We start from the raw sequence: 14281 nt of genomic DNA on the forward strand, positions 1-14281 counted from the left end.
ATACATAATTGTACATAATAACCACCAGCATCGTGATTGTGTTGTAGACTCAGACGTTCAAACCATTACCACCAGACTTGGTCAAAACTAGATGATGCTGATTAACATTCGCTACTTGGAACAAAAAGTTCCAAGTAGCACGGGCTATGGTGAGCCCATACACTAGAGTTGTTACCGTGGCACTCTGTTCCCTCTTGAATTATGGCGACCCCTACCAGCCTATGTCTGACCCGAACCCCCAGACTATTCACCCTGAAAAGTTGGGCAAGGCTAGCCCCAAGCGTCTTAAATTCTTTACATCGACATTGCTCTTTTATTGATGTTGAGTTGGAAGTTAGAAATGCTCATTTCCGTCTAGTAATTTTGTTCAAACTTACAATAAGTATAACAGGCGGTTGCTAATGCTAGGACTATTTACTAGTGGCACCCTACCCCTATTTTATTTTTAACGCTCGATGTTACTAGTGGTACTGTAGCCTAATCTTAGTTCCTCTGTTAATGCTAGAACTATTTAGTAGCGATATTGAAGCCTACAATTAGTTCCTTTGTTAACGCTAGGATTATTTACTAGAGGTACCGTAGCCTACTCAGGTCCTTAACGCTATAATCATTTGCTAGTGATGCCGTAGACTACACTAATATTGTTGAAGATTCAGTTAGCCTGAACGCTCATTTGGCAGTGTTCAACTGGCCAGTTTTTTGAGGTGGATGTGGGGAAAATGTTGAGCGCAGGGTCGCTGGGTAACTCAGACAAGTTTTGGTCACCAGCAAAACTGAGCTCGGGCCCAAGGTTATGTTTTGCATCGACGCATAATAATGTCGTCACCTTTTGGTTCTCACGATTTCGAAACCGTTGTTCCCAGCGTCATCTCTTACATGTGACATTTGGAGACTTGGTTGTTACGTCGTTGTTTGTAACAGTTTCGCTTGCACATATTAAGCATTTCGCTATTGTTATATGTTTTGCTTGCAGACATGTTAAGCAGCCTAGTCTATATATATATATATATATATATATATATATATATATATATATATATATATATATATATATATATATATATATATATATATATATATATATATATATATATATATATATATGTTGTACCTAGTAGCCAGAATGCACTTTTCGGCCTACTATGCAAGGCCCGATTTGCCTAATGAGCCAAGTTTTCATGAATTAATATATTTTCTCTAATTTTTTTCTTATGAAATGATAAAGCTACCCATTTCATTATGTATGAGGTCAATATTTTTTTATTGAAGTTAAAATTAACGTAGATATATGACCGAACCTAACCAACCCTACCTAACCTAACCTAACCTATCTTTATAGGTTAGGTAGCCGAAAAAGTTAGGTTGGGTTAGGTTAGGTAGTCGAAAAACAATTAATTCATGAAAACTTGGCTTATTAGGCAAATTGGGCCTTGCATAGTAGGCTGAGAAGTGCGTTCTGGCTACTAGGTACGACATATATATATATATATATATATATATATATATATATATATATATATATATATATATATATATATATATATAATTATATATATATATATAATATGGTATACAAATTATTTTCTTCATTATATACCAGATCAGTTTTTATCTTGAAGGTTTCAACTTTGTTTTACCCAAACATATATCTCCCATAGAAAGTTTAGTACATTATTTAAACGATGGATAGGCTTTATCCCTATTACTTGACCAAACCAACATAAACATTTTCACATTTTATTGTTAACTCTGCGTTACAGAAAATAAGTCGCAATAACTTGACAAATTTCAAAGCCCTCGCACATTTATTTTTTTGAGTTAAATCTCGTAAATGCTTTTACGTATTGACTAGAAATTTACAACACTTAAGTATATCCCAGTGTTTATACGAATGTTCCTATTAAAGCTGAAAAATTGATATTATAAACCCATTTAAACGCTTTTGACGGGTTATGACCTTGAGGGATATTGAGGAGGTTATCCCGAGATGATTTCGGGACTCAGCGTCCCCGCGGCCTGGTCCTCGACCAGGCCTCCTTTTTATTACACACCCCCCGGGAAGCAGCCCGTAGCAGCTATCTAACTCCCAGGTACCTATTTACTGTTAGGTAACAGGGGCATCAGGGTGAAAGAAACATTTTGCCCATTTGTTTCCGCCTCCACCGGGGATCGAACCCGGAACTTCAGGACTACGGATCCGATGCGCTGTCCACCCAGCTGTCAGAAGCGGGCCAAGTGTATTATTATAGTTTCCCAGTTACACAAGGATAAGACAGCTTCATTCAGATGATTTTTTTTTGAAAGGATATTCCTGCGCGGGCCCTAAGCCTCTGGCTGGCCCATCAAGTGTTGCTTGTTTCTGTTTTACTTGGGCGGAGTATGAGTATTTATGACTCGTATGGTCGCTTCAGTAAGATTTTGTCCCCTGTGTCCCTATGTTTAACAACTTATTCAGATGAAGATACGTAAGCAGCAAATGAATGGAAGGTTAACTTTACTGAACATAAGAACATAAGAATTAAGGTAACTGCAGAAGGCCTATTCCCTATACGAGGCAGCTCCTATTTATATCCGCCCAATCTCATATATATGTAACTTATGCTTGAAACAATCAATTATCTAAATCCCTTGATCTAGATCAATTGATCCCTACTAGAAGTAGGGATCCTACTTCTATTATGAAGCATCATTCATTCATTCACCGCATCCTCCACACTGAACAGCATCGTCACACTAGCAGATAGTTCAAAGCAATGCTTCTCTTCATAATGCTGGTACTAGGTCTTCATGCGAAAAGTATTATATATATATTTTTTTTACATAGTGATTCGTCTTGATGATCGTAATCCCTCGTGCCGTTTACAGTCGACCACCTCTTGATATATGATCTTTTGTAAGTATTGTGCACAAAGTACGACAAAATACTTTATCGACAAGTGTGTAGCTTATACCATCTTTGTTATTATATTTTCATTGTATTTCTAATATACACTGTTACATACACGTATAACTCGTGTAATAAATATGTTTACCTTCATTTATTTGTTGCCCATATCCACTGTCTAGCAATCCTCGCTCACATAGCCTTCATCGAAAGACCTTCAACAAATCCACATATATCCACATGCTGCTTGATATACCACACAACTCTGGTGTATATTTAGAGTTGAGATTTTGCTAGTTAGTGGCAGGTTATCATAGCCTAGTCTCATCCGTCGAATTTTAACTGTCAGGTAGTTGGAGGAGCGTCACATCCAGTGATTCTTCTGTACTGACGCAAAACCATGCTAGGTTTAACGGGAGTTTGACTTTTCTGCAGTATCTGGAACCAGTGGTATAAGCCACTGGTGTTGAGGCAAACGGTAGGTGACTGGGTTAGTCAGGAATATTCCCATATGGTGGTCTGCTTTGCCCAGCCCAGCCTCCTGTTTTGGTAGTAGGCATCCTTTAGTCTCGGAAGACTAAGTTAGGGCGGCGCAAAGCCTGGGTAGGTAGATATGGAGGAGAAGCTGTTACCCATGCAGCAGGTCCCCCTCTCCACGTTGCTGAAATTATCCAATAGAAATGGAAAGGAAAGGCAAATGCCAATTCACATGGTTCCAGCAACGTCGCAGGAGCTGCCAGAACGAGGTCGACGTCAACAACGCACTGCCTTAGGGGCTCCTGTTTTGGTAGTACTTGTAATAACGAGGATGACCATAATATATATCTACCGACGCACAACGAAATTAGAAAGAAGAAATCTGAACTATTGAGTTGGACCAACCAGAAAACTATTTTTTTTTTTTACTTGTGTTGCTTTGACAAAGTAAACTAACCTAACTTAACCTTCCTAGGCCTAATACTCGGTACCTGATGCCTAATATAGTACATATGTGTGCTATGCTAGGCTTAGAAATATTTGTTTTTCATTTATTTTTAAAGACTCCCTTGTACCACTATCTAAATACTAGGTACGTACTAATTTGAGCATCACAATAGGTACTATCTAAACAGGAGAGTGGGTTGCAGCGCCTTATGTTGTTCCTCCTTGTAAATAACTTTCAGGTATTGGTTACATGCTAAGAGTCAGTTTGCAAACTTCGCTCTTAATTAAGGTCAATGTCGAATGATGTTTTGGATTTCCTGGTTAATTTCTCTTAAGAGCCAAGACCAATCTTGTGTATTTAACTCATACTTGTAGTTCTTGCGTCGTTCTCTTGGTGCTCCTTTAATACTTGAGTAAGGTTCATGAGCTGATGAGGCTTGATGACCTTGTCACCACCAAACTTGCGTGCGCGCTCACGATGCCAGTGCGGTGGTTGACATAATTCACTCCACCTGCTGTTGAGATGCTACTGTTTGTAACTATATGGACCATCGCACATATTTTGACGTAAAGGGCAATTAGATAAAATTTGGTACTATTCACTTTGAGTCTGAAAAAATAAAGCTAAAACATAAACATATTCCTAGGCCTAGGATGGTTAGGCTAGTTTGTTTTCTTTGCAACATAAATACAAAATCTTATCAAGTTTGTCCAAATTCAATAATGCGGAGTTCTACTTTCTAATTGCCTTTTACGTCAGTATATGTACGATTGTCCTTATTGTTATCTTGAGATGATTTCGGGCCTTTTAAGTGTCCCCGCGGCCCGGTCCTCGACCAGGCCTCCACCCCCAGGAAGTAGCCCGTGACAGCTGACTAACACCCAGGTACCTATTTTACTGCTAGGTAACAGGGGCATAGGGTGAAAGAAACTGCCCATTGTTTCTCGTCGGCGCCTGGGATCGAACCCAGGACCACAGGATCACAAGTCCAGCGTGCTGTCCGCTCGGCCGACCGGCTCCCTCAAGTACTTTTGTTACTATAAGTACTACCTAAGCAGAAAGATGGGCTGCATAATTCTTCAACATTTCTTTCAAACAGTATTCATGTTGTTGCTCTTCAATACGGCCCACTTAATCTTTAATGCTGTTAATTGCATAACGATTTTTTCCTGTTCCTTCATGCATCAAATGGAAGGTCAAGGTCGTGGCTATATTTTATATAACAAATTGGCTTATATGACGTTACTGCAATTTATCAACGTGCAGAAATGTTATTTTAGTTACAGGTTCAGAGCTTATTTAAATACTGTGAATAGTGACGTGAAATGTTTGTTCTTCCTACAGCTGGAGACGTTTCCCGGCCGCCAGGGCATCACTATTCATATGCTGACAGACGGCGTCGTCATGGCAACCGTCCTCCACCAGATGTAAGTACCTTTTTGTTCATTCATACTTATTCCCCCCCCCCCATGCCTCTTTCATATGTTCCTTCATGCCTCTCTCTCTCCTATGTTCCTTCATGCCTCTCTCTCCTATGTTCCTTCATGCCTCTCTCTCTCCTATGTTCCTTCATGCCTCTCTCTCTCCTATGTTCCTTCATGCCTCTCTCTCTCCTATGTTCCTTCATGCCTCTCTCTCCTATGTTCCTTCATGCCTCTCTCTCTCCTATGTTCCTTCATGCCTCTCTCTCTCCTATGTTCCTTCATGCCTCTCTCTCTCCTATGTTCCTTCATGCCTCTCTCTCTCCTATGTTCCTTCATGCCTCTCTCTCCTATGTTCCTTCATGCCTCTCTCTCTCTCCTATGTTCCTTCATGCCTCTCTCTCTCCTATGTTCCTTCATGCCTCTTTCCTCGATTAGTGTGTGTGTGTCCACCTGTTTTGGTAATACTTATTGTAACGATGAGGAACATAGTATATATACTGACGTACAACGCAATTAGAAAGTAGAAATCGATACTATTGGATTGGGACAAACCGGAAGAGATTTTAATTTAATATGGATAAAGTACGTATTTTTTTTTCATAAACCGACAGATATACATTGCGGTTGGTCAGTTGCACATGTGCTCTAGCGACGTTATCTGGTTGATAAGGTTCCCTGGTAATGTAAAGTTAGGTGGGTGCATGTGTGCAGCGTCGTCAAGTGCTGCACCGGTGAAGCCTGCCGGGTGCAGCACGGCCACTACTGGTTATCCCGCATTACTGGAAACCTCTCACACACTACCTGCTGCCTCCTTTACTACGTCTGCTGCCATACCTGGGGGGCTGACAGCTAGCTGAGTGGACAGCGCTTCGGATTCGTAGTCCTGAGGTTCCGGGTTCGATCCCCGGTGGAGGCGGAAACAAATGGGCAGTTTCTTTCACCCTGATGCCCCTGTTACCTAGCAGTAAATAGGTACCTGGGAGTTAGACAACTGCTTCCTGGGGGATGTGTAACAAAAAGGAGGCCTGGTCGAGGACCGGGCCGCGGGGACGCTAAGCCCCGAAATCATCTCAAGATAAGTTACTGCTGGTACTCGTGTTGGTGCTGGCGTTTTGGTCTTCTTTACACTCATATTACCGAAAATATTAGAGGTGGTTCTGTTAGAGGGGGGAGGGAGGGAGCTGCCATCTTAAGTCTTATTTTATTATTATTATTTTCTACCACAGACGTGGCCACACATTTACAATGCTAACCAGCATATATACATTTTCTTCTGTCTTCCATGGACAGGGTTAGAGATCTGTTAAATATATAGTTCAGGGGTTTATTGAACAGTTATGTAACTGTTGGTGGTAGTTGTTGGGGGGGGGGGGTGACAAGTGACAGTCGGGAAGCTGGTGTGGGTAGTGAGTGATAGCACTAATGTCTTGAGTGATTCTCTTGGTGGTATTTCTGTTGGTTATACTCGCTAATGTTGCTTGTTGCTTATGGGTCATTTGTCCCTCTCGCTGTCTTAAGGTGTTATTAGGTCGTGATAGGTTTAGTCTTTTTTCAGTGTTTCATTAGTCATTTTGTGATTGACGAGCAATATAACAATTTATTGAGTACAAATTTATAGTTTAAATTGAAATTGGACAGCGTAGGCTAGTAGTTTCTAACTACGTTTTTGTTTACAAAGGTTCTGTTCAGTATCTTGAGATTGTCGCCTCATATTCACTATAAAGTCTGTAACGTTTATAAATGATCAAGGAACTAAGTTTTATATTTGTAATGGTCCTTGTTGCCATTTAGAACACTTTTATTATGCTATAATTTACCGCCAAAACCAAGGAAGTAAAACCTAACAAGTGATGACCCAAAAGTTTATTACCTACATTATTTAGGTTATGTAACTAGAAATTTTGTTAGCTAAATCTACCTAGACGTACTCCCATCTATCTGGTCATGACAACCCATCCAACAAACATCTAAAGCCATACAACCTGTCCACCCGTACAACCTGTCCACCCGTACAACCTGTCCACCCCGTACAACCTGTCCACCCCGTACAACCTGTCCACCCCGTACAACCTGTCCACCCCGTACAACCTGTCCACCCCGTACAACCTGTCCACCCCGTACAACCTGTCCACCCCGTACAACCTGTCCACCCGTACAACCTGTCCACCCGTACAACCTGTCCACCCGTACAACCTGTCCACCCCGTACAACCTGTCCACCCGTACAACCTGTCCACCCCGTACAACCTGTCCACCCCGTACAACCTGTCCACCCCGTACAACCTGTCCACCCCGTACAACCTGTCCACCCCGTACAACCTGTCCACCCGTACAACCTGTCCATCCGTACAACCTGTCCACCCGTACAACCTGTCCATCCGTACAACCTGTCCACCCCGTACAACCTGTCCACCCCGTACAACCTGTCCACCCGTACAACCTGTCCATCCGTACAACCTGTCCACCCGTACAACCTGTCCATCCGTACAACCTGTCCACCCCGTACAACCTGTCCACCCCGTACAACCTGTCCACCCCGTACAACCTGTCCACCCCGTACAACCTGTCCACCCCGTACAACCTGTCCACCCGTACAACCTGTCCATCTGTACAACCTGTCCACCCCGTACAACCTGTCCACCCCGTACAACCTGTCCACCCCGTACAACCTATCCACCCCGTACAACCTGTCCACCCGTACAACCTGTCCACCCCGTACAACCTGTCCACCCCGTACAACCTGTCCACCCCGTACAACCTGTCCACCCCGTACAACCTGTCCGCCCCGTACAACCTGTCCGCCCCGTACAACCTGTCCGCCCCGTACAACCTGTCCACCCCGTACAACCTGTCCACCCCGTACAACCTGTCCACCCCGTACAACCTGTCCACCCCGTACAACCTGTCCACCCCGTACAACCTGTCCACCCCGTACAACCTGTCCACCCCGTACAACCTGTCCACCCCGTACAACCTGTCCACCCCGTACAACCTGTCCACCCCGTACAACCTGTCCACCCCGTACAACCTGTCCACCCCGTACAACCTGTCCACCCCGTACAACCTGTCCACCCCGTACAACCTGTCCGCCCCGTACAACCTGTCCGCCCCGTACAACCTGTCCACCCCGTACAACCTGTCCACCCCGTACAACCTGTCCACCCCGTACAACCTGTCCACCCCGTACAACCTGTCCGCCCCGTACAACCTGTCCGCCCCGTACAACCTGTCCACCCCGTACAACCTGTCCACCCCGTACAACGTGTCCACCCCGTACAACCTGTCCAAAGAAACACATCTTCACTACCCACCTACCCCAACACGTGACACAACTAAATGTCCTCCGATGAATGGTGTATTTCTTCAGCCAGAAATGCTGGGCAGCACCAGAGAGATTTGTCCAAAGTAAATATTTCCAAAGTTAGTAAATTAAGATTACAAGAAGAGGGACATGACAAATTTACAGGACTAAAATGACGGAGCGAGTACATCGGAGTTCCAATATTGAACACTGAAATAATTCCTTAAGAGACCAGGTAGCATTTCAGAATGTACAAAATAACCCCAATGAGGTGTAGAGCTTTAAGGAGAGAATTTAAACATTGAGTTACTAAGACTTCAACACAAAATATACAGGACATAACACGCCAACATCTTTCGGCGTTCAAAATGAAACTTGATAAACATCTCCGAAGGGTACCTGATCAACCAGGTTGTTACTCGTACTTCAGATTTCGTGCTGCGGCGTAAAATAACCTAAATAAGCCGACCGTCAACAGGAGGCATGGTCAGAGACCGGACCTTGGGAGGGCATTGGTCCTCGAATCCACTTCAAGGTACACCTTTCTTGTTCCAGAGACTACATTTTGATTGAGATGTTCTCAGTGATTAAGATGCTGATACCTGCTTGATGGGGTTCTGAGAGTTCTACTCCCGAAGCCCAGCCCAAGGCCAAGCTTGACTTGTGAGAGCTTGGTCCACCAGGCTGTTGCTTGGAGCGGCCTACAGGCTCGCATATCCACCACAGTTCAGTTGGTCCGGCACTTCTTGGAGAAAATTTAGTTTTATCTTGAAGATGTCCACGGTTGTTCTGGCAATATTTCTGATGCTCGCTGGGAGGACGTTGAACAACCGCGGACCTCTGATGTTTATACATTGTTCTCTGATTGCGCCTATGGCACCTCTGCTCTTCACTGGTTCTATTCTGCATTTTCTTCCATATCGTGCTGGTCTCGGGGAGCAGAAGACCTCCCGAAACCATCTCCAGGTATGATCCAGGTATGACTGTCATAATACCTTGGTATACGACACTACATCATTATCATACATTATATCCTAGCTGTCAGCAGGATACTTTAATGTGTAGATGAAGAGGGAGGATGTGGCGGCCACGTGGACCACCTGGAGGGATGGTCCAGGCTGCCACAACTCTTGACGGAGCCGGACTCGTCTCAAGAGCCCCGGGGTAAACAAAAACACTCAGTGTGTGGCGTTGAGAAATTGATTAAGAGGTCATGGGGGGGGGGAGAAGAACTTAGAGAACACTGGCTACCCAAATCTTCAAAAATTGTCTTAACGGAGAAAACCAATAAGAGCGTGATGTAAGTATGTAGGAGCTAACGTACATGACAAACTAAGCAGGAATGGCGTTTGCAAAATCCTTCATGTTCAGGCTACGGTAAGTTGAGAATATTTCCGAATTAATAATAATTGTCGGGGACAGCTAGCCTGTGAATAATATATATATATATATATATATATATATATATATATATATATATATATATATATATATATATATATTTTCTGGTTTAGGGCTTCTATCCCTCTAACTATTTTCTTAGCATCAGGGCTTAATTGAAATAGGAGTTCTCCAAAACTCATTTTCGTACTTTTAAGGTGAAGAAAAGAAGTGATTTACTATAGAGTGTATTACACTTATTTGTATAATTTGCACGACGTTTCGAACCTCCATGGTTCATTCTCAAGTGAACAGATCTTACAATACTAGTTGATTTTATACCCGCATTAGGTCAGGTGATAATACAATGAAGGTGAAAAACATTCATTGTTTTTTTATCCCTTATGTATCCCCCCATGTTTTTCACCTTCATTGGGATTCCCGATTAAGAATTGAGGAAGAACCTTTACACAACAAGGATACCAAGCGCTGAGGTCTGGTGCACAGCAAGGTAAACTACTGAGGTATAATGCACAAGGTAAACTACTGAGGTCTAATGTACAGCAAGGTAAACTATTGAGGTCTAACGCACAGTAAGGTGAACTACTGAGGTCTAATGTACAAGGTAAACTACTGAGGTCTGGTGCACAACAAGGTAAACTACGGAGGTCTGGTGCACATTAAGGTAAACTATTGAGGTATAATGCACAGCAAGGTAAACTATTGAGGTCTAACGCACAGCAAGGTAAACTAATGATGTCTAACGCACAACAAGGTAAACTACTGAGGTCTAATGTACAGCAAGGTAAACTATTGAGGTCTAACACACAGCAAGGTAAACTACTGAGGTCTAACGCACAGCAAGGTAAACTACTGAGGTCTGGTTCACAGCAAGGTAAACTATTGAGGTCTGGTTCACAGCAAGGTAAACTACTGAGGTCTAATGTACAAGGTAGACTACTGAGGTCTATGGTAAAAGGTAAACTATTGAGGTTTAAGGTGCATCAAGGTAAACTACTGAGGTCTAATGCATATCAAGGTAAACTACTGAAGTCTTATGTGCAGCAAGGTAAACTACTGAGGTTTAAGATGCATCAAGGTAAACTACTGAAGTCTAATGTACAGCAAGGTAAACTACTGAGGTCTAATGTACAACAAGGTAAACTACTGAGATTTGATATACATTAAGGTAAACTACTGAGGTCTGATGCATATTAAGGTAAACTACTGATGTCTAATGTACAAGGTAAACTACTGAGGTCTAATGTACAGCAAGGTAAACTACTGAGGTCTAATATATAACAAGGTAAACTACTGAGGTCTTGTGCACAAGGTAAACTACTGAGGTCTGGTGCACATCAAGGTAAACTATTGAGGTATAATGCACAGCAAGGTAAACTATTGAGGTATAATGCACAGCAAGGTAAACTACTGAGGTCTGGTGCACAAGGTAAACTACTGAGGTCTGGTGCACATCAAGGTAAACTACTGAGGTCTGGTGCACATCAAGGTAAACTATTGAGGTATAATGCACAGCAAGGTAAACTATTGAGGTATAATGCACAGCAAGGTAAACTACTGAGGTCTGATGCAGAGCAAGGTAAACTACGGAGGTATAATGCACAGCAAGGTAAACTATCGAAGTCTAATGCACAGCAAGGTAAACTTCCGAGGTCTAATGCACAGCAAGGTAAACTATTGAGGTCTAATGTATATCAAGGTAAACTACTGAGGTCTAATGTACATCAAGGTAAACTACGGAGGTCTGATGCACAAGGTAAACTACCGATGTATGATGCACAAGGTAAACTACCGATGTATGATGCACAAGGTAAACTACCGATGTATGATGCACAAGGTAAACTACCGATGTATGATGCACAAGGTAAACTACCGAGGTATGATGCACAAGGTAAACTACCGATGTATGATGCACAAGGTAAACTACCGAGGTATGATGCACAAGGTAAACTACCGATGTATGATGCACAAGGTAAACTACCGATGTATGATGCACAAGGTAAACTACCGAGATATGATGCGCAAGGTAAACTACCGAGATATGATGCACAGCAAGGTAAACTACAGAGGTATGATGCACAAGGTAAACTACCGAGATATGATGCACAAGGTAAACTATCGAGGTATGATGCACAAGGTAAACTACCGATGTATGATGCACAAGGTAAACTACCGAGGTATGATGCACAAGGTAAACTACCGAGGTATGATGCACAAGGTAAACTACCGAGGTATGATGCACAAGGTAAACTATCGATGTCTGATGCACAAGGTAAACTACCGATGCATGATGCACAAGGTAAACTATCGAGGTATGATGCACAAGGTAAACTACCGAGATATGATGCACATCAAGGTAAACTACCGAGGTATGATGCACAACAAGGTAATCAAGTACAGATGCATAGCAAGGCAAACAAAACACTTTTGGCAAGGCAAGGCAACACAATACAGGGCACTTGACAGCTGAGTGGACAGCGCTTCGGATTCGTAGTCCTGAGGTTCCGGGTTCGATCCCTGGTGGAGGCGGAGACAAATGGGCAAAATGTTTCTTTCACCCTGATGCCCCTGTTACCTAGCAGTAAATAGGTACCTGGTAGTTAGACAGCTGCTACGGGCTGCTTCCTGGGGGGTGGAGGCCTGGTCGAGGACCGGGCCGCGGGGACACTAAGCTCCGAAATCATCTCCAGGGGCCAGATTCACGAAAGCACTTACGAACCTGTCCATCTTTTCTCAATCTTTGGCGGCTTTGTTTACAATTATTAAACAGTTAATGAGCTCCGAAGCACCAGGAGGCTGTTTATAACAATAACAACAGTTGAATGGCAAGTTTTCATGCTTGTAAACTGTTTAATAAATGTAACCACAGCCGTCAAAGATTGAGGAAAGATGTACACGTTCGTAAGTGCTTGCGTAAGTTCTTTCGTGAATCTGTAAGTTGGAAAAAGAGCAGTAACAATTAGTACATGCAAAATAGTTCCAATACACATGTGCGAGCATCAGTAATGGTACACTCGCGGCAGATAAAACCATTTTTGGCCTGTATAAAATAAGCATGTAAGTCAAATAAGCGCGGAGAGGATTAACAACTCATAAACTACTGCTGATCAATATGACGAAACGCTTCAGTAACTGCTAAAGTGCCGTTGGGCAGCCTGTCCTCCTAAGGTTTGCCAAAGTCAAGGAACTGTCGTACTTAAGTGCTCTCACCTAATCTACCAGAGAACCCAAAACAGAAAACGGGACAGTATGTCAATTTCGAGAACTGGTACCATTTTTCTAGCGCAACAATTTTTTGGAGGATGGGTTGCAAATGCAGCTTTTGGGAAAAACGGCGACAGTTAAACGAATCCTAACACGATGAAACTGCATGCCGCGAGCGGAGATTGCCAGGGCAATGAAACCATCATATGTGATGTGTAGTGAAACCATCATATGTAGACTGATGTGGCTCCATCAGAGAGCCACATCTCTCCTAAAGCAGGAGAGATTGCTTTTTTGGGTGTCTGATGTTTGTACGTTGGGGAGTGCTCAGAGGTACTCGCCTATTTCTTCCTGCAGGTACGAGCTCTCGGGGTACCTATGATATCAATTGATATGGGACGTGTAAGTCGGATAACACATCATTTCTTAAGTATCAATTAATCCATTATTGCCAGTCATATTCAACTGGATAATGCTATAATGTAGCTTTGGCTTGACATATATATATCTAAAGTAACATCACTCTTCCATTTTCTAATGTATGTAAGGGTAAATAATATATTAATGTTATCCCAGACATCATTCTTTGGCAAATAAATGACCTTTGCAGGTGTAAATATTATGCACGCTTAATAATTAACCATAATCACTAGAGCAATATCAAATACGGCGCCAGGCCTCCAGTCTTCTGGAGGCATTCCTCCAGGTCGATTTGAAAAGAAAAGACCCAGAACAGTGTAAGGCTTTGATCATTACGTCTAGGAGTAGATTTTTCCTCAGTGGATCAAGTTAATCAGAGACATAAGGCTTCCTTTCTGGTCAGGCTATTTTTAAAGCACTGTTTTCTTTGTAGCTTTCGTAGGGACTGATCTAAGTATGTTTCACACTGGGGGTCGTGAATTCCAACGAGTTTTTTTTCTCTCAGGCAAATTCCTGCGCGGGCCATTAGCCTCCGGCTGGCCCACTAAGTGTTGCTTGTTTCTGTTTTACTTAGTGTATGAGTATTTATGACCCGTTTTGTCGCCTCAGTAAGATTTTGCCCCCATGTGTTTAAGAACTTCTAGTCAAGGTTTGTAGTTTTGTACTCATTTGCATATCATTGCATGTATTCCCAAAACGGATCCATATCTGCAACCACTTGCC

At 42.7% G+C, this 14281-nt stretch overlaps 1 protein-coding gene across 2 annotated transcripts in view; it reads left to right on the plus strand.

The window, feature by feature from the left end:
• The window catches only part of LOC123767894 (hook microtubule tethering protein), a 269532-nt gene that overhangs the window by 5012 nt on the left and 250239 nt on the right, over positions 1 to 14281 (plus strand). For both annotated transcript variants that reach the window (XM_045757969.2, XM_045757968.2), the window contains exon 2: positions 5154 to 5236. In XM_045757969.2, coding sequence (XP_045613925.1) covers positions 5154 to 5236 — 83 coding nt within the window. The remainder of the gene's footprint in view (positions 1 to 5153; positions 5237 to 14281) is intronic.

The sequence above is a fragment of the Procambarus clarkii genome, chromosome 58 (genome assembly GCF_040958095.1).
Source record: "Procambarus clarkii isolate CNS0578487 chromosome 58, FALCON_Pclarkii_2.0, whole genome shotgun sequence".
NCBI lineage: Eukaryota > Metazoa > Arthropoda > Malacostraca > Decapoda > Cambaridae > Procambarus > Procambarus clarkii.